The 21,589-nt window shown below is 38.3% G+C and overlaps 2 protein-coding genes across 11 annotated transcripts in view; one reads left to right on the top strand and one right to left on the bottom strand.

The window, feature by feature from the left end:
• Positions 1-8,280, top strand: part of DNM1L (dynamin 1 like) — a 53,586-nt gene extending 45,306 nt beyond the window's left edge. For 2 of the 8 annotated variants that reach the window (XM_080811446.1, XM_080811444.1), the window contains 7 exons: positions 2,221-2,277; positions 3,120-3,197; positions 3,517-3,549; positions 5,412-5,588; positions 5,751-5,860; positions 5,992-6,151; positions 6,431-8,280. In XM_080811446.1, coding sequence (XP_080667572.1) covers positions 2,221-2,277; positions 3,120-3,197; positions 3,517-3,549; positions 5,412-5,588; positions 5,751-5,860; positions 5,992-6,151; positions 6,431-6,487 — 672 coding nt within the window. In that variant the 3' untranslated portion in view covers positions 6,488-8,280. The remainder of the gene's footprint in view (positions 1-2,220; positions 2,278-3,119; positions 3,198-3,516; positions 3,550-5,411; positions 5,589-5,750; positions 5,861-5,991; positions 6,152-6,430) is intronic. The other 6 variants (XM_080811447.1, XM_080811445.1, XM_080811450.1 and 3 more) reach the window with 3 other exon arrangements.
• YARS2 (tyrosyl-tRNA synthetase 2) overlaps positions 1-21,589 on the bottom strand; it is a 36,823-nt gene that overhangs the window by 8,843 nt on the left and 6,391 nt on the right. The window contains exons 3-6 of one of the 3 annotated variants that reach the window (XR_013967272.1): positions 12,737-12,892; positions 12,307-12,477; positions 9,457-9,699; positions 2,964-4,004 (exon numbers count right to left, since the gene is read on the bottom strand). Coding sequence is in view for 1 of the 3 variants with exons in the window: in XM_080811453.1 (XP_080667579.1) it covers positions 9,540-9,699; positions 12,307-12,477; positions 12,737-12,892 (487 nt within the window). In the remaining 2 variants the exon portion in view is untranslated. Of the gene's footprint in view, positions 1-2,963; positions 4,005-7,532; positions 9,700-12,306; positions 12,478-12,736; positions 12,893-21,589 lie in introns of those variants that run through there. The other 2 variants (XR_013967271.1, XM_080811453.1) reach the window with 2 other exon arrangements.

Below are 21,589 nucleotides of genomic sequence, written 5' to 3' on the forward strand. Positions count from 1 at the left end.
ATTCTCAAAACCACCTGGCGGCATTATTCTAATTTTCTGTTTACACAACTAATTCAGAGGGGATCTAGGGTTCACTGATTTAGTGAATGCTCCTTTTCAGTAACTGTTGTAGTTTATCCAGGTTGAAGAGTGGAAAACTAAGTGAGTGTTTAAAATTGTTTCCATTTGGCTCTGAAAGCTGGGAAGGAAACATTCCAAGATTTACATAAATTAATACATTTTCACCTGTACCAGAGTGGCTACACTTCATGGCTCTTTTTTTCCCCATTTGAAGTGAATTTTGGAAGTTGTAGAAGATCTCACATGGAGCCAAGGCTGGTGGATGAAACAGTTTATCCAGATGCTGTTTTTTTCTCAGCTACTTTTATCCAAGAACAATAAATTTTTTTGCTGCTCCTTAATCCAGTAAGACCTTAAGAGTTCCCTTCTTTATAAAATTTCTTTTTATGTATATGGGTGGAGAGAATATTGTAAATGTGCAATTTGGGAACTGGAAGGGACACTGGGTCATCAGCTTCAGTCCTTTGGTTAAACAGATGAGGACACTTAACAGTATTATTGTAGTGCTTATTTTGCCAGGCCTTGTTGGAGGAAATAAGCACCTTCTCTCCAACAGGGATAGAGAACTATTTTTTAGCTACTTCACTGAGAGGACTCAGTATCAGAAAAAATTCCAAAATGGACATGAGTAGGGCACTTCAAGCACTCGGAAGGTGCACTAGAAAACAGTTATGTTAAAAATTAGTGTGTATACACTATCTTAGAATAAGGGTTTAGTTCTTGTAACATAGAAACCACCTTTGATAGAAAACTGATGTACCAAAGTTTCTGTAACACTGACAATGTTATTTATGATATGATTTCTGCTAAGTTTTGTTTTGTCTTAGACAAATGAATATGTCTGTTTTTAACGATTCCATGACAAAGAACTTGATCTGGATATTCTCATTAAATCTTTATTTACAACAACTTTTTGAGGGTAGGTAATGGTAACTATAGACTACAAAACTGAGGGCTTATAAAGAGTTGGTAACTGTCCAGTTAACAAAGTTAAATAAGCCAGGACTATTGTCCAGGCCAGCCAAGGTCATAACTGGTTGGTAACAGACTATGATGAGAAATTCAGAAATTTTTTGCAGGAGCAAAAGTCTCCTGCCTTTTTCTTTGTGTCCCTCTTCAAAATGTACATTTTAATTATTCTGAAGATTGTTGAAATCCACATATTTTTGTCATCTGATATATATATTTTTTATAACTGGATTCCCTCACGAAAAAGATGAAAATCAGCCAAGTGTCTGTCAAAAAGAAAGTCTTTACCCATAAAAGATCACTGTGGAAGCTTTGTTAACATCTTTTTTGCAGGTTTGAGAGTGCTCATGAAACGGTTTCTCCTTAGAGTAATTTTGACTTTATTTAACCTAAATGCTTTCCTGTGTCTTTGTCGCTGCCTGCGAGAAAACCGGGAACACCTCCATCTTTCTCTGTTGTCCCTCTTGCCCCTGTCACGGTGTTTGATATACAGTAGGTGTTCACTGCCTGTTGATTTGAATTTAAGAGTTTCTTAAGCTTTGTACCAGAGCTACCTGATAGTATTGGTAAATTAGAAGAGTGGGCGGTCAATCAGTCTGTTAAATTAGGTTACAGAAAGGACTGTTTTCACCACATTTATTTCTGGGAGATGGTTTAGGATAAAGAAAATGAACATCCTTAAAGGATAACCTCCACCACAGGTATTTAGGGTCTTGTGTGTGGGAGTTTTATGAATTTAACACACAGGTATGCAGGTTAGAGTGATTTTTTTAAAGGATTAGTTTTGTCATCTGTGCATTTAAGATTCCACATGGTGTGCTGGAGGGTTGTGCACACGTTTATGTGGGGAGTTTAAATCAGTGACTTCCAGTGGGAAAAGCAGAGATATTGGCCCATCGCCCCTCAACTGAGAATCCCCCATACAGGAGCTACTGTTACTGACGTTGTATTGTATCCTTCAGGTGTGTTGGGCAGAAAAAAAGATTGAGAAGCATTGGGTTAAATGATTTCTTGTTTGTTTTAAAATAAAATTGTGGCATGAGTCCCAACAGTGAGGATATACTGTAAGTTATTCCACACTTTTCAATTCAGCTGAACATTTTTTTTTTTTTTTCAGCTGAACATTTTTTAGTAGGCTTCTCTCTCAATGCTCTGATAATCACTTTGGTTTTGTTTTGTTGTGTTTTATAGGAACAGAGGAGAAACAGGCTAGCAAGAGAATTACCTTCAGCAGTATCACGAGACAAGGTAAAAAAAAAAAATAGTATTTTAAAATCATATTCCCAATATGCAAAGGATTGATAAGCCTTAATCCGACTCAGTTCTAGGAGTAGTAGTCTTTTCTTTTTCTCCCGTTACTACTCCATTGGAACTATTTCATTGTTTGAGTAAAGGTCTGCAAGTTTAAAAAGAGGTTGAGTAATTTAAAGATAATGGTATCTTGAATACATTAGAAAAAATGCTTAAAGGTGGGTTTTAAGCATTAAGCTTTAATTTTTTAAGAAGATTTATTTTGCAGAGGGAGAGAGACAGAATCTCAAGCAGACTCCATGCGGGCTCGATCTCAAGACCATGAGATCATGACCCCAGCTGAAACCGAGAGTCAGAGGCTTAACCGACTGAGCCACCCTAAGTATCAAGCTTTTAAACCAAAGTTTATGGTGACTTTATCAGCTTTGTAAAATTAGTTGAAATGACCAACAAGAAGGTATTTTGGAGAGGGAAGATAAATATGCACATAATAGATTTTAGTTTCCTATAAACAGTTGCATAGACTAAAATATGTGTATACAAATCTGTTACCTTGAATTCTTTACCAGAAAAGATCTTAACAGATTCTAGAAATAAAAATGAAGCTTTGAATTTGGATTTTCCTTAGTTACTCATCTGAAGAAGGCTTTTAACAGAGGTGATAACAGTACAGTACAAAGAGTAAGGAAGAACAAATAATTTTATATCTCATGGTTGCTTTTGTTTCTCATGGTTATTTTACTATTTTGATACAGAGAAGAACAATTTACACTCATAGAATGTTTCTGAATGCATTTTTGGCATCCTTGATTTTCTTTCCCTGCATTTTTTGCCTTTAGTCTTATAAAGTTCCAAGTGCTTTGGCACCTGCCTCCCAGGAGCCCTCCCCTGCTGCTTCTGCTGAGGCTGATGGCAAGGTCTGTTCTGATTCTTAATCTAAGCCTGCATGCCTAGTTGTTTGGTGCAACATAATCATCTGGAAACAACACACTGTACACTGAACATTAATGTGGGATGTTGTGCTACGGTTAGATCATTTTAGTCTAATAGGAATTTTAAATTATATAACAATGTATACTTCATAAATTGTTGACATGCCTTTCTTTTGCTTACAATATAGAAGATGCGCACGGAAAGATAATTTAAAGAGGAAATTATCCTGCACTTTTGAAATTCAAGCTATTGGTATTTAAATTTTGCTTGTTAAACTGCATGTTTTAACATATCTTTTAACAGTTAATTCAGGACAGCAGAAGAGAAACTAAAAATGTGAGTCTCTTGCTTCAGAATGGAAATGTACCTTTGGTTCTCACTGAAACACTGTCTTCAAAACCACTGAAGCTCTTTGTATAATAGCATCTATCTCTTGTCTGTGTTCCATTTTTTAATGTTTCTCTTACCTAACTAATCCTTCTAAGATGGCATTAGTTCTAGTTTTAACATTTCTTTAAATAACAAAAGGCTTTCCTCCTAGTTTTGACTTTAATATTGTGGTAGGGAATTAAGATTCCAGAGGTCGCAGTTAATACTTCTGGACATTTCCTCTTTAAAGGTTCAGAGATCTGTCCGGTACTAATGGATCAGCCTCTCCTGCTGCTTGCCTGCGCAGCCACGTGGTTTGCCTTGTCACCCGAAATGTGGGGCTTAGCATGTGCCTCAGCAGCTTAAGCGAATTCGGAACAAACAGAGACTGGGAGAGTTTGAGACTGTCAATTCTTGATAACCTGTTTGGGGGAAAATGAGATAATCAGTAAATTATTCAGACCTTCCTCTGTTTTTTTTTCTGCCTTTAGCTCCTTTCCTCACTTACTGTCCAGGTTTAAGATTCTGAACCTCCTAAGTTTATAAATGTCTTATCCTCTCTCAGCCCACTGTGCTCAGGTTTTATAGAGAACCATCTAAATCATTGCTTTAAGTTTTATTTCACTTGTGGCATCACCCTGAGTTTGCTTTCCTTTTCTTTTTATCATTCATGGTGTAGTTAACAGGCATTTAAAAAATCTAATTACTCATTTTAAGATTAGTTTATAATATACTGCTGTATTTGGACATGGCATATCTTAACTGATGTATTAGGGGCAAATTTGGGCCAGTGTTTTGATTCAGAATGATACCCCAAACTGACTTTTTAAAAATATATCTTTCAGGTGTGCAGTATTATAATTTGACATCTGTATGCACTATAAAGCGATTACCCCCAAAAGTCTAGTTAAGCATCCATCACCCTACAGTTGAACCCCAGCTTATTCTTGATCTAGGATTTTGTTTTTGAAAACTGACATATTTTTAACACTTGCCATAACACACTTCGGTTAAAAGTCTGGATGCCACCTTAATTCCATTTTAGAAAGATCTTTTTAAAGAGCATGTAAAAACATTCCTAAATGTTGATCAGTTACTGTTTTTCCCATTATTCTAAACATTTTTCTTTTATAAATCAACTGACATATCCTAGAAAAGAAGGTGCAGAAGTACTGGAGATTACTAAATTTCTTTCAGTAGATCCTTAAGAACATAGACACTGAGGAAACTTACCTTGGGTTTATGTCACATTACACATTTTAGGCAGCTTAAAGTCAGTATCAGCCTAAGAACAGTTAGTGTAAAGAGTTTGTAGTTGTATCCTACCTTATTTTGTTGACTATTAAAAATGTAAACTAACTTGGAAAATAGATAAACTCTGAAGTTTTTGAGACATGAGTTCATAGGACTTTTGGAAAGATCAAGTTCAACAGTGTGTAAGGTTACTTTGAAAAAATTAGACTGATTGGCAGTTCTGTTTTCCTTTGTGCTTTTAATAAGCACTCTTAAGTGCAGTTTATACTTTTCCCACAATTTACTGTTGGAGGGGTTGGCAAGGAGGAAGAATTTTAAAGTTAGCGAACGATAAAGAAAAATTAAATCTATGGGCTGAGGCCTTCTAAAGAAAAAAGACAACAGAACCTCTTATTTACAATAGCTCAGGTTGCCAGTTACACAAGCCACATGCCATCTTTTTCTGACCCTGTTATCTGTCTGAATAAAATTCCAGATGGTACTGGATGTGTGTTCTCCTTGTCAAAGAAGATGAACTTTAAGTTAATGTCAGATCGGATACAGTTGGAATAGGTTTTGGAACATGTTCTTTTCAGGTTGCATCTGGAGGTGGTGGGGTTGGAGACGGTGTTCAAGAACCAACAACAGGCAACTGGAGAGGAATGCTGAAAACATCAAAAGCTGAAGAGTTATTAGCTGAGGAAAAATCAAAGCCAATTCCAATTATGCCAGCCAGTCCACAAAAAGGCCATGCTGTGAATCTGCTGGATGTGGTAAGCCATGCGAATGGGTTACGCACTAAGAAGATAACCGAATTACCAGGAAAACACTTCAGAAAAACTAAAGGAACTAAAAGTCACAAAAACTTACTGAACTTTTAACCATTTCAAAATGGCACAAAAGTGAAATTTTTTTCTTTCCCTCACTCCATTTAGCCTGTTCCTGTTGCACGAAAACTATCTGCCCGTGAACAGCGAGATTGTGAGGTCATTGAACGACTCATCAAATCATATTTTCTTATTGTCAGAAAGAATATTCAAGACAGGTTAGTACTATAGTACTAAATCAGACTCTAATACTGCTCAGTGATTCTAGAATCTGTTGTAGAAATACATGTGTTTTAAAAATTTTAGGCTTTTATTCTAAACTAATGGATCATCTGGTTTGGTTTTGCAGTGTGCCAAAGGCAGTAATGCATTTTTTGGTTAATCATGTGAAAGATACTCTTCAGAGTGAGTTAGTAGGACAGCTGTACAAATCGTCCTTATTGGATGATCTTCTGACTGAATCTGAGGACATGGCACAGCGCAGGAAGGAAGCAGCCGACATGCTGAAGGTATTGTCAGCGGTTTTGAATTTTCACAGTTGGGTCGTAGATAAAAACATTACATTGTTAAAAATGCATTCTTATCCTTGGAGATAGATAGTCCTCCTATAAGGGCCTATCTTTTTTTCATTGGTACTTGATTAGACTTTTAGATTCAAATTCCAGAGAAGATACTGGTTAATATAAAGCTACCACATATAAAGTAGAGAGATTACGCCCACATAATTCAGATTTTTTTTTATATCAAGAACTTAATAAGCATCTACAGTTTTTTCTTTTTTAATATAGGCATTACAAGGAGCCAGTCAAATAATTGCTGAAATCCGAGAGACTCATCTTTGGTGAAGAGAACTATAGAATATGGGGACTTTGTTGACTCGAAATTTGCTAGTTACTGCCTACTTGAGTAGAATTTTATTTATGAACTCCTGTGTATTACAATGGTATGAATCTGCTCATGTGAAGAGACTGGCTATAAACTGAAAATTTTACTCTGTATTGCAGAACAAATCATACAGTTAATCCAAATAATAAATGGCTGTTTCTAAAGTTGCCCAGTACCTATAAAATACATCAAGTCTTTCTTGTGACCATTTCATTTGAACTTAAAAAGAGCTGTTAATGTTCTAGTTGTGCAAGCAGTTTGCCTGTGGATAAGATGACCTGTGTAATCTGTTAGTAGTCTTAAAGCTGCTGCCCTAGTCCTGCAAGAAGAATGCACAAGACACCATTTCCTACAACTGTAATGCATGCACAATATTAACTGGTCTGGCTTTGAAAGATGTGAGTTGACAGGTTACTCACAGTCATTGTATTCCACCTGTCCTTCGATTTATAGTTTTACTGAGCTTTGCTGCAGCCTTTGATGTGTTAGTAAGAAAGCTGAAGGCACAAGAAGGTCTGGAACGTCGCCAGTGACACAGTGTGCATGTGTAGCTATGCAGCCCTTCCACTTCTGGGCTCATGCTGCCCTAGTGCGTTAAAAATCAAAGTATCTTTGATCCTTTCTTAAACCTGGAGGGATGAATTATATTGTTCTGCATTAAAAATCATCTAGACTTGATTTTCAAATATAATAATTCAGATCCATCTTTAAATTAGATCACTTACACCATGTCCCAAGATTCACTTGGAGCTGGGACTTAAAATCAAATCCTGTGGTGATCACTGAAGTATATCTTCTCTATTCGTTGGTTAAAAAAAAAAGTTACTTTTGCTTCACACCAACAAAATACATTAGAAAATACTCTATTTTAGAGTGGAACACTATATATATAGTGGAACTCTATTATAGAGTGGAACTCTATAATAATCTAAAGAAAAATACCTGGACACAGCCACACATCCGAAGGCTTAGGCTACTAAAATGCATTCAAAGAGGTTGGGGTTTGAGGTTTAGAACATATTCACATTTTATTAAAATTCCCCAGGTGATTCTTGATATGAATTACATTACAAATTTTAAGGTCAAAATCCTTAAGGCATTTAGCTCCATCTCTGACAGATACTATATTTCCATAATATAGAATTTACTGAACATGTTAACCTTTCTCCTAAGTTATGACATTTATGAAGAAGTCCTGGCAGGGGAAGCATGTCTGGTAACTTGAGCTTATGGTACCCACTGACTAGCAAACAACAGGCTCAGCAACTGACCTCGACCATGAACAGATTCAATCTTCTCTAATATGGTACTCCTTTGAATCTGTGAGCAGTACCAATCTTGAGAGAATGCACACTACCTAAACGTCTGTTAGCACACACTCTGAAATCACTCTGCCATTCTTCAACCTCAGTATAGCCATCCATGACTGACTGACTTCAGATACATTAGATGACTACCATTTCAGCCTTTTAAATTTGTAAGGGGGCGGGAAACTTAACAGGGCACCATTCTCCACATCAAACATATTTCAAATTGGAAATGTTACCTTTAAAGATAGGTTACGGTAATGTACTTGCTGGCACTACACACCTTGTACAAGAAAAGCAGAGGCAAGAAAGGTGTGGAAAGTTAAACCTTCCTTTGTTGGCTCTCAAACTGAGTGAAGCTCTGATATGTTTAGATGATCTCTGACATTTACAGTGGACACCTGTATGTTCTTGCTATGTAAATAAAATTGCTGGTATGAAATGACATTAAAGTTTTGTCAATAAATGAATTCTTCTTAACTTTGCTCCCAGAGAAAGGTTTAGATAAACTATAGTTTAACACATAACATAAATCTAATTGGAAAATACAGCTTATACTGTATAAAAGTTTTACAAATTTTTTCCTATTAAATTCTCACAATTCAGAGATTACATCTCCAGTTTCACACATAAAGACAGTGATTTGTTCCATGTAATCCAGGTAGTAAATGGCTAGAATTTCAACGCTACATGCTTTGCTGCCTTTAAGATTTTCTAGAAGGAATCAGATTGTGAACCATTTTGTATTTGTGTATTTCATTTGGTCCTCAGGGAAATACACTGATACTACCCTGATTTTTGAGATGTGGAAACAGTTCTAAGAATTGACTTGCCTAATGTATAGAGAGCTTAATTAGGTCTGGATTCTAAGTCTGGAAAACTTCCCTTACCTGAATTCCTTATGATATTCTCCTGTGATTGGATATTGGTATAATATTTGCCTCTATTTTCACTCTAGTTACTTCTCAGTTTATCTCAAGTTGCAATCTGCTTGGAGACAGATGCTGAAACTTAAAGCTAAGTTTCCAAATTTATGAAATACTGCTGCCTCAGTAATTTGGCAAAACAAGGCTGTGAGTAAATTTAATTATACTGAAACACAGGCAAAGGACTAAAAAACTCAATTAGAAACCTCCTGAAAAGTACGGATTTTTGTTCTTTGAAAGTAAACTTTCTATTAGAATTTCTACTGCCAACTATGGCTTAATCTATGTAATACTTGTCTTCTTAAGGAGAACTGGAATTAATCAACAACAAAAAATTTAGAAATTTACAAGTTTCCAATACCACTTTCCACATTTCTAATGTGAACACTAGAGGCCCTGCTGGTGTCCGTGAGTCAGATAGGGAGTTAAACCCCCTTACGCCACCCTCTTTTTCACTGTTCCTCCTCATCTCTAAAAAGGGAACAAAAAGGATAGGATAGTTCTTCCATGAAATAGAATTTTTAAAAGAGATTATCCCTGGCAATCATAGTTCTATGGTAGTCCTTAACACCTGCAGCTCAGGAGATAAAATACCGCATTATTCACCAGCACCTTGTCTTAACCACCCTGTGGAAATAAGAAAATACTCAAACTCTGAGGCCTAGAGAGTACTCCATTCTCTATGGTTTGACTTACATGAGCAAAAGTGTAAGTTCTGGAGCCAGCCTTTGGTACATCTTAGGAGATGGGTAAGTTTGAACCACCTGAAGGATTTTTCCTCATAGCTGAAGCCATTTTATAATGTAGAAATTCCTTTTTCCTATTTTTAGTAATGAAAGTCCATTCTTAAGAATATGTTGTCCAACAACCAAAACACACTCAGGATTCGTTACTTGTCTGTGATTTATACTGACTCCACCTTCTGTTATCATCCGATGCCTAAAAATAGAAATGTTTAATTAGAATTATTTGACTTATATTGCAGAGGCTCTGCAACTGAAACCACTTAGCAGTGAATTGTTACCTTCAAGTTCACTCTACTAGATTCTGCCTCCCTCAAATGCTTTTCGAAAAGGAGCGGATTTAAGGCATAAGTTTCTTGTTTAGTGGAGAAAAATCTAGGATATTTCATAGCTCTACACAGAACTATTCAGTTGGCAGTGGTTTAAACATGAATAGCAGAATCACCTGGAGAGTGATTCCTCAATCACAGAAAAGAAGCCTCCAGAAATACAAAGAGGACAATGCTGCTTTTTGTGAGTTCCCATGAGATACAAGTCGCAACTATGTGGTCCTATTATAGAAATCTTTAGGAAACTTATGAAACTGGAAAATCATCGGAAATTATATTCTGAGATTATGCAAATAATAGCAAATTGTTAAAATTTTGAGAATTTTTTAAAAGTGAAACGGGCTGATTTCAGAGATGGAATATCAGTAGCTTATCTAATTCCAGTTTAGTAACAATTTTTTTGATGATGTATATAAATAGATTTTACTTATGTTATTTACTTAGTGCCCAGTTCATCCAACAAACATTTATAGAGCCTTTACTATACGCTAAATATAAATAGTACTGCAAACTAGTGGAGAGAGCCAGACTATTCCACAGGGATTAAATGCTGTCACCGGTAGGAAAGATGGCTCTGGGTGCACACTGGGTGGGTGGGGGAGCTGGAAATTGTCCTCAAGGAAGAGACATGGAAACTGGGAGGGTGAGTAGCAGTTACTTCCACAAATAGGGTGAGGAAACATAGGGAGTAGCTAGAAAGAAGCAAACAGAGAAGAAAAGGTCTAGAGCATGAAAAGCCTTGGAAGCCCTTGTGAAAAGCAAATGTTCATTTTCTCTTATCTGAATGTTACCAAATGACAAAGAAACCACTACTACACGTGGTTTCATAAAACTCAACAGTTTTCTATTTAAGGACAGATTTCTTTCTCTTAGGAAGTGTTACTCTGGTCTGTTTGCTATAGTTTCCAGATCATGTTCTCATTTTGCTTAAATGACAATCTTATTTAGCTTATACAATCTAAAAAAATGTCAATATTAAGAACTCTGTCTAAATCAGATATGCTGTCATCCTAAGTCATGGTAAAGTTTCCAGTATCAGTAAATAAACCACTAGAAAAGTTCAGAAGAAAATAAAAAATGCTTCCACAGTAAGGAAAATCCTTAGAACCAGTGACTCACTCTGGGGAGGTATATGGCACCACCCCCAATTCAATGTACATGAAATAATGAGCATATTAGGGAATCAGTAAGGTGGAATAGCAAGAGATAACAAAGACAATGGATATTTTCTCTATACAGAATAACCAAGGGCTTTTTAGGAGAAAGGTAAAAATCTAAAAGAACTGAAAGAAAATAGCAATTTTAACAAATGTCATTTATAATCATGACTAGGAGCTAACAAGCATATGACTTATGGTCAAACTCCAGGAGAGAGACACCCAGGGTTTTCTGGCTAACTAGTGCTTTTCCTTCTAAATCACTCTATTTCAGTTTTAAGTGCAAAAGCATCAAGTATATGCTGGATTACTTTTTTGTGGAACACTTTTATTCCCTCATAATACCACATAACTGAGGAAAAAGCATTCTACCTACTTCTCGATAAGAAAAATGGAATTCTCTGGGGCGCCTGGCTGGCTCGGTCAGTTAAGTGTCTGCCTTCGGCTCAAGTCATGATCCCAGTGTCCTGGGATCAAGTCTCAGGTCTGGCTCCCTTGTCAGCAGGGAGCCTGCTTCTCCCTCTACCCCTTGCCCAGCTTGTGTGCGCTCCCTCATGCATGTGCTCTCTCCCTCTCTCTCTCTCTGTGTCTCTGACAAATAAATAAAATCTTAAAAAAAAAAAAGGAATTCTCAAGAGGAATAGTAGGTAATTTATAATACTAGTTTTAAGAAGTAACATCATATGCTTACTTCATTTTCAGAAATTCAACTAATATTCTTTAAAAATTTTATTTATTTGTCAGAGTGAGAGCAAGTATGCATACAAATGGGGAGCAGCAGAGGGAAAGGGAGAACTGCGCTCCCCACTGAGTAAGGAGCCCAATGCAGGACTTGATCTCAGGACCCTGGCATCATGACCTGAGCCGAAGGCAGATGCTTAACCCACTGAGCCACCCATGCGCCCTCAACAAATGTTGTAAACAGGTTGGGCAATCCCTCTACTCCCTCAAATAAAGATGATATAGACTGAATATGAGAGGGACCATGTGAATCTCTTCACTTTGGTCTCAAATTGTGACCATCCATCCCCAAGCTGACTAATCCCAGTGCATCTGCTGATCACAGTGGTCCCTTCAATGAGGGCTTTCCAGTGCTGGAGGAAAAATGGGCTTAGATTTAATGAGAGACAGTATAGGGGTACCAGAGTTTATAGAACATTTAGAGTATTTTCAACAATAGGTACTCAGTTTTCACTTTAGTCTTGGACTAATCTAACTTCTGCCAGGAATAAGACACCTTGTGGCACTACGGAAACATGCTGTGAACTGTAACATTTACTGCTGAATGAACAGTGACTGAAAGTTAAATCATCTTACCCTCGGGGACCATCTGGAATGGCATTTGCTTTGCGGCATGTATCTAGGACACTTGTTCCTGGGTCAAGAACTAATTCAGAAAATGAAGCTTCTTTAAACAACTCTCGTAACTCTTGATCAGACATGACCTCCAGGGCATCGATGCTGCTGTGATAAAGGGCTTGCGTACACCTGAAGAACACATTGAGAACCACATCACAGGAGTGCTTATCCACAGACATGTTCTAATAGCCAGTTCTAAAACAGCAACGTTTATCTTGTAGAAGTCATACTTAGCTCAAGATGATCTTTCCCACAGAGGCTATTCTAAAGCACTTAAGTCAGACACTGACAGTCATTATAGTGGCAAATGACACAATAACCCTAATAAATTTTCTCAAGTCCGTTAACTGCATAGCTTTATCCAGTGTTAGTTATTCCTAAAGGCCACCTTTTAGCAGAATCCAGCCCTTCCTGTCCATGAACGAGCTTTGTAACTTCTGCAGCGAGTCGTTTCTGAGGACCCCGCTTTTCCGGCTCTTTAACATGCAGCTGCATGATGTGGTCAATCTCTGGAAGGGGCAGGAAAGTGAAGAGCTTCAGGTACCTGTGGGACAAAACATACAGTGCTGGTGTATACAACACACCTAATTTTTATCTCCAACTCCCTTTCCCTTCAAAAGACATCCTGCCTACTTTTTAAATTTACATATATTTTTAAGATTTATTTATTTTAGAGAGAGTGAGTGCATGCATGAACATGAGTAGGGGGAGAGGGAGAAAGAGAATCACAAGCAGACTCCCCACTGAAAACAGCCTGATGTGGGGCTCCATCTCACAACCCTGAGATCATGACCTGCGCCCAAACCAGGAGTCAGCTGCTTAACCAACTGAGCCACTCAGGCGCCCCTAAATTTATTTTTCATTATGAAAAATAAACATGCAGAAATGTACCCCAAATAAGACACCCATGCACACACCAGCCAGACTGAAAATGTTACTATTTTGCCATCTTCACTTCAGATCTTTCCTTTCGAAAAGGCATGAAATAATATAGCTCTAGATGCCAACACTGTCATATTCCCCTCCTCGCCCAGGAATAAGCTAATCTAAATTTGTACCTACCCTTCCTAAGCATGTTTTAATACTTTTGTTTTCTGTATATGTACCCATAAATAAAAAATACGTGTAACTTAAAAATTGACATTTTATCTGTAGCCTTTAAAAAAGAATCTTTTCTTGGTGAAAAACACGTAGAAAGTATATAAATCACAAACATAGTTTAATGAATCAAAAAGCAAACATCTATATAATCACCCCCCATCCAGAAATACCTCGTTTCTTCTACTCAAGAAAACCCAGATGTTTTTACATACACTTCTGCCTTTCCAAATGAACCGCTCTTCTCCCTTTCAAGGTAATCTCTTTGTTTTTCTTTAAACTTCTACTACTCTGGTATCCCTTGGTAAATGGCATCTCTTTGTTTTGCCAGTTTTAGGCTTTATAAGTGGGATCATACCGAATACATCTTCATGTTCAGCCTCTCTGGCACATCAGTATGTTTGGCAGGAGACGCATTCACGTTGCTGTGTCACTGCTGTTACGTACAGCGTTCTGTGCCGTGACTACTTCGTGTAAAGTATTTATGTAGACAGTCTACTGTGGATATCTGCGTTGCTTCCACTCTTGGACAGCTGCTAATAACGCGGCTATGAATATTCCCATGTAGTTCTCTTGGTGCACATGTGTGCTCATTTCTTTTGGGGACAAACCCAGGAGAGGAACTGTCGGGTCACAGGTTTATGTGCATATTCAGGTTTAGTAACACAGACACCTACTTTTCCAGAGTGGTTCTGTAAGTGCTGTATCTATGTCTGACCCTAAGCTTTGGATTGCCACGGCCTCCATTCCAAGCCCTCCCCCACACAAACGAGCTGCTGCCTGCTTGCCACAGTTGAAGGCTCATGAGCCAGGCAAAGCAGCCAGCCACGGCCACACAGCAAGTTCCCCTTTTAGAAAGCTCTGGATAGGGGCGCCTGGGTGGTTCAGTGGGTTAAAGCCTCTGCCTTCGGCTCAGGTCATGATCCCAGGGTCCTGGGATCAAGCCGGCTTCCCCCTCTCTCTCTGCCTGCTTGTTCTCTGTCAAATAAATAAAAAAATCTTAAAAAAAAAAAAAAAAGAAAAGAAAAGAAAGCTCTGGGTAACTCAGATAACTAACACTTGGGTGAACCCATTTCTCCCTTCCCACTACCTAATTTCCACTCTTGTGTTTTAAATCTGCCAAAGAAGAAGGGCCTGACAAAGGCCCAGGCAGAGCCCCAGGACCACGCTTTCTGCCTCTCCCTAACCGAGACCTCCAAGTGCCCCACACCCTCCAGAACTTGTAGGGAGTTAAGATGTTTTTCCAAGTTTCCTGTTGGTTGTTGGCTGAGGTGCAATCCTTAACAATCCTTACAATCCTGTAAGAACCATGAAGGCCAATTCAGCCACAAAACGGAGTCCAGTCAGGGAAATGTGGGTAGGAGACACACAGTCCCACTATGACCCACCACTCAATGGTTACTAGGGGAGTTCTTCCTCCTCCTCACCCACCAGAATATCCCTTCCTCAGTAATTAGCCCTCCTCAGCACAAGGCCTGAAGGACCCTCATTTCTATTAGTCACTAAAGGCCTTTATTATTAATGGTCTAGGGGCACCTGGGTGGCTTGGTCGTTAAGCGTCTGCCTTCGGCTCAGGTCATGATCCTAGAGTCGTGGGATCAAGTCCCAAATTGGGCTTCCTCTTTGGTGGGAAGCCTGCTTCTGCTTCTCCCACTCCCCCTACCTGAATTCCCTCTCTCGCTGTATCTCTCTGTCAAATAAATAAATTAATTAAGAAAAAAAGTGGTCTGATCATCTCCTTAGTCCACATGCCTTTGATCACACAGCTCTGGAGACACTGAATTACTATGGCAGCAGTGACACTTTAGGAGAGAGACGACAGGCAAGACACAGCAGAGGTGATATGCAAAACCGGGACTGGTGGGATAGCATCCAGCGAGTGGTGCTGTGACCTACCTGGTCAGCCAGTTATTGTAAGATGGGAAGGTAAGACAGACCCCACAGTTAACTACAAGTACTACCATGCAGTCCTGCTGACAATACCATGTGCCCACTGTTCCAGACGCAGCCTATCGATAGTGATGCTGACAGAAATGACTGGGGGCACTCGCCTGGGCCCTTACCACTTGTGGCGAGCCCCTAGAGACATGACCATAGTGACCCAGATGGCCCCCTCTTCATTTCTAAAACTGAAGAGGCCCCAAGTGACCCGGAGTCCAGAGAATTCTTTTCATGAGGTGCTCCACCTAATTACAGGGCAGCCCTACTACATTTTAATGGGACTGCTAAAGCCATTTAAAAGGCACTGGGGGGCCCTGACGGGTTGCTAGATGTAGTGGAGATTACTATCCAGGCACCCAGATACTTCAAACCTATGCCATTACACACCCACTGCCCCAGAGGGGTTTCCCCTTGAGCAAATTTCCCTCAACCAAAAGGAATCCCCCTCCTTAGTAAACTCCCAACTTAATTTTGTCCTTTTCTGAAAATACACAGGTTAAACTCTCCTGGGAGTTATAAAATTTCAGTGTTCCTGGTCACTTAATATCTGGACAGCCAGTCTCTAAACTCTAGGCCCTAATTAATACTAGCATTCTCCCAGCCACAGCCCCCTTCTGCCATCCATCCTCTTGCCATATGATTGCCATCTATCCCCTGACTCCAACCCAGTCCCTGCAACTACCTCTGCCCTCTTCTCTAACCTCAGGGTTGGCAGTCACCTAAGCCTCTACCCTAGGAACTGGGTAGATCCCCAGGACTCAACCCACCTCCCATAGGCAGCTGCCCCTATACCACTCTGATAGTCCACTGGGACAATAAAAATGCATGGTCCTTTTTGTCCCTATTAGATATCAGGGCTCAAAGTCACTGTTATTCCAGACAAACCCTCTAAATTCTTCAAAGGGAAGTCCTTCTACCTACAGGGCATTCCTAGTAAAACAATCAAAGGTGTACAAATCCATCTGGATGTAACTAACTACAGGACCATTTACTTCAAACAGCTTCTTCTGGTGGTGGCTTCCTTGGCCCTTTCTTTCCTTATTATGGGCATGGATGCACTGGCACAGTGCCACACAGACCCAGCCCAAGTTCTTAGTCTTCTTGGGGGGATTTACCAAGTGGATGCCAGTGCCTCTCCCTCCTGTGGGCAAAATGGTAAACACCCCCCAATACCAATTTAAATAGGGCACTAAAGGCCTATACCTTGTTACTAAAGATGCTGAGATGGAGTCTTTAAGCCCACAGCCTCCCCTTTCAATGGCCCCGTTTGGTCAGTACATAAGTCAGCCACTAATGAATGGAACCTCACCATTTACCTTCAAATCCTTAATACTAAGGTTTCCCCAATTAAGCGACAATTCCTAGTATTACAGAATTAATTAAGGACACATATCTCTGGGACAAGCACCATGCTGGCATTCACATTACATGGGTCCCAGAAGGAAAACAGAGAATAGGAGCAGAAAACTTAATTGAAGAAATAATAGCTGAAAACTTCCCTAACCTGTGGAAGGAAAAGACATCTGGGCCCAGGAAGCACAGAGAGCCCCAAATAAGAACCCAAGACACATGATAATTAAAATGGCAAAAATTAAAGAGAGAATCTTAAAAGTGGGGAGAGAAAAGCAAACAGTGATGTCAAACATCCCACAAACCAAACTCCGATGAGGCTATCAGCTGATTTTTCAGGAGGCCAGAGGTAGCAGTACCGTGTATTCAGAATGGTGACAGGAAAAAACTACAACCAATACTCTCCCCAGCAAGGCCATCATTCAGAATTAAAGGAGAGATAAAGAGGTCCCCAGACAAACAAAAGTTAAAGGTGTCCATCACCACTAAACGGGCTTTACGAGAAACGTTCAAGGGACTTTTTTAAGTGAGAAAGAAGAGGCTGTAACCAGGACTTAGAAAATTATGAAAGAATTTCAATGGTGAAAGCAAATAAATAGTAAATGTACCAGATCAATCACAAAGCCAGTATGAAGGTTAAAAGACAACAACAGGAAAATCACTTGTATCTACAATAATTAGTTAAGCAATACAAAAGACAGAAGAATGTAAAACATGACATCAAATACATAAAACACAGAGTGGGGAATAAAAACGTAGCAAACATGCTTTTTCAATGTGTTGAAACTTAAGTGACCATTAACTTAAAATAGATGCTATATGCATAGGATGCTATGTATGAACCTCATGGTAACCACAAACCAAAAATGTGTAATAGATACACAAAAAAATAAAAAGAATCCAAGCGTTACACTAAAGAAAGTTATCAAATCACAAGGGAAGAGAGCAAGAAAGGAAGAAAGGTACAGAGAAGAACTAGAAAAACAATCAAACAATTACCAAAATAACAAAAAGTACCTATTAATCATTACTTTAAATGTAAATGGACTAGGGGAGCCTGGGTGGCTCAGTTAAGTTGCTGGCTCTTGATTTCAGCTCAGGTTATGATCTCAGGGTCCTGGGATCAAAACCCGTGTCAGGCTCCATGTTCAGTGGGGAGTTAGCTTGAGTTTTCTCTTTGGCCTTCTGCCCTTCCCTCTCCATATGCTTGCTATTTCTCTAAAACAAATAAATAAATCTTTAAATGTAAATGGACTAAATGCTCAAATAAAAAAACACAGGCTGACTGAATGGATAAAAAAATCCAAGACCCATCTACATGCTGCCTACAAGAGTCTCCTTCAACTTAAAGACACAAACTAAAAGTGAACAGATGGAAAAAGGTATTCTATGAAAATGGAAACAAACGAAAAAAGCTGAGGTAGCAATACTTACATCAGACAAAATAGACTTTAAAAGACCATAACAAGAAACAAAGAGCATTAACATAATGATACAAGGATCAATCCAATGAAGATATAAAAATCACAAATACCAATGCACCAAACATGGAAACACCTAATTACATATCACAAATATTAACAGACATAAAGGGAGAAATCAAGGGGTACCTGGGTGGCTCGGTCAGTTAAGCATCTGCCTTTAGCTCAGGTTATGATCCTGGAGTTCCAAGATCAAGTCCTGGGGTGGGGGGGGGGCGGGAGGGGAAGCTCAGGTCCCTGCTTAGCATGGAGTCTGTTTCTCCCTCTCCCTCTGGCCACCCCCCACTAGTGTGCACATGTGTGCCCTCTATCTCTCTCTCAAATAAATAAAATCTTTAAAAAATATAGAGAAAAGTCAACAATAACACAATAGAAGGGGACTTTAACATCCCACTTACAGCAACAGATAGGTCATCTGGGCAGAAAACTCAAGGAAACTGTGGCTCTGAACAACATATTGGACCAAATGGACTTAACAGATATATACTGAATAGTCCACTCCCAAACACAGAATACACATTCAAATGCACACTGAACATTTTCCACAATAGACTGCATGTTAAGTCACAAAACAAGTCTCAATTTATGAAAACTGAAATTATACCAAGTCCCTTTCTGGTATGAAACTAGAAATCAATTACAAGAAAAAAATCTGGAAAAAACACGGACATGTGGAGATGTAACAACATGCTACTAAACAACTAGTGGGTCAACAAAGAAATCAGAGAATAAACTAAAAACTGCCTAGAAACAAATGAAAGTGGAAACATGATATTCCAAAATCTTTGGGACATAGAAAAAGGAGTTCTAAGAGGGAAATTTATAGCAATGAAGGGCTGCCTCAAGAAACAAGAAAAATCTGAAATAAGTAATCTAAACTTACAACTAAAGGAATTAGAAAAAAGAACAAAGCCCAAAGCTGGCAGAAGCAAAGACGTAATAAAGATCAGAGCAAATAAAAACAGACACTTAAAAAAAAAAAAAGAAATGAAACTATGAGTTAGTTCTTTGAAAAGATAAAACTGATAAACCTTTCACCAGATTCATCAGGAAAAAGAGGACTCAAACACATAAAATCAGAAATTAGAGAAGGTACGACTGACGCCACAGAAATAAAAAGGACTATAAAATACTACCATGCTTAGGGGCACCTGGCTGGTTCAGCTGATAGAGCATGTGACTCTTGATCTCAGGTTTGTTGGCTTGAGCCCCACATCAGGTGTAGAGATTATATAAAAATAAATAAATAAAATCTTTTTAAAAAAAGATTACCATGCTTAACCAAAGAGGTAGAAGATCTGTAATGTGCAAACTATAAAACACTGATGAAAGAAACTGAAGATGACACAATTAGAGAGACATTCCACGTTCATGGATTAGAAGAATTAATAATGTTAAAATGTCTGTACTGCTCAAAGCAAACTACAGATTAAATGCAATCCCTATCAAAATACCAAGAGCATTTTTTATAGAACTAGAACAAATAATCCTAAAATTTGTATGAACCACAAAAGACCCAGAATAGCCAAGATAGTCATGAGAAAGAGTAACAAAGCTGGAAATAACACATTTCCAAATTTCAAGATATACTACAAAGCCACAGTAATCAAACAGAATGGTACCGGTACAAAAACAGACCCATAGATCAGTGGAACAGACTAGAGAAAACCGATATAAACCTATACTGCTATGGTCAGTTAATCTGTGACAAAGGACAAATCTGTGACAAGAAAATACAATACAATCCCTTTAACAAATGGTGCTGGGAAAACTGGACACGTACATGCAAAAGCGTAAACTGGACCACTTTCTTAGACTATACATTAAAAAAAAATTCAAAATGGATTAAAGATCTAAATATTGAGAACTGAAACCATAAAATAAAAATAAACTATTGGGACTACACCAAAATAAAGCTTTCACACAGCGAAGGAAACCATCAACAAAAAAAAAGGAGACCTACTGAGTGGGGTTTTTTGCAAATGATTTATTTGCATATCCAACAAAGGATTAATATCCAAGATATATAAAGAAGTCACAGAAGTCAACACCCATAACACTATGAATCCAATTAAAAATGGGCAGGGGACCTGAATAGACATTTTTCCAAGGAAAACATATATACAGTCAACACATACCAAGATGCTCAACATCACTAATCTTCAGAGAAATGGAAATCAAGATGATAATGAAGTATCGCTTAATATCTGTAACAATGATTTGTATCAAAAAGATAAGAAATAACGTATTGGTGAGGATATTCAGAAAAAGAAACCCTTGTGCACTGTTGATGGGAATGTAAATTGATGCAGCCACTGTAGAAAACAATATGGAGGTTCTTCAATAATTAAAAATATACCACAAGGATCCACTGATGGGTATTTGCTAAAAGTAATGAAAACACTAATTAAAAAAGATATGCATCCCTATGCTCATTGCAGTATTTTTTTTTAAAGATTTTATTCATTTATTTGACAGACAGAGATCACAAGTAGGCAGAGAGGCAGGCAGAGAGAGAGGGGGAAGCAGGTTCTTCACTGAGCAGAGACCCCGATGCGGGGCTCAATCCCAGGACTGTGGAATCACTACCTGAGCTGAAGGCAGAGGCTTTATCCCACTGAGCCACCCAGGCACCCTGCAGTATTATTTACAATAGCTAAGATACGGAAGCAACCCAAGGGTCCATTAATAGATGAATGGATAAAGAAATGGTATATATATAGTGGAAAATTACTCAGCAATAAAAAAAGAATGATATCTTGCCATTTGTGACAACTCCAGTGGATCTAGAGGGTACATTAAGTGAAATAATTCAGGCAGAGAAAGATAAATTCCACATGATTTCACTTATATGTGGAATCTAAAAAACAAAACAATTTAAAAAACCCCCAAAACAGCCACAAATAAAGAGGACAAACTAATGGTTGCCAGAGTGGGGGGCTAGGGGATGGGAAAAATGGATGAAGAGGAATAGAAGATACAGGATTCCAGTTAAGGAATGAATAATCATGGGATGAAAGGTACAACACAGAAAATAGAGTCAATGGTTAAAAAAAAAAAAAAAGGACTACTATGGAAAATTATTATATGTCTAACATATTGAACAACTTAGAAGGAATGAAAAATTCTTAGAAACATAAAATCGTCCAAGACAATCAGGAATAAATAGAAAATCTGAACAGATCAGTTACTTGAAATGAAACTGAATCAGTAATCACTTCCCAAGAAACAAAAGTCCCGGACCCAGATGATTTCAAATGTGAATTCTACCAAACATTAAAAGAGCTAATACCTACTCTTCTCAAACTATTAAAAAACTGAAGAGATGAATGCTTCCAAATACATAGTATAAGGCCAGCATTACCCTGACA

This window comes from Martes martes (genome assembly GCF_963455335.1).
Source record: "Martes martes genome assembly, chromosome: 8".
In the NCBI taxonomy this organism is placed as follows: Eukaryota; Metazoa; Chordata; class Mammalia; order Carnivora; family Mustelidae; genus Martes; species Martes martes.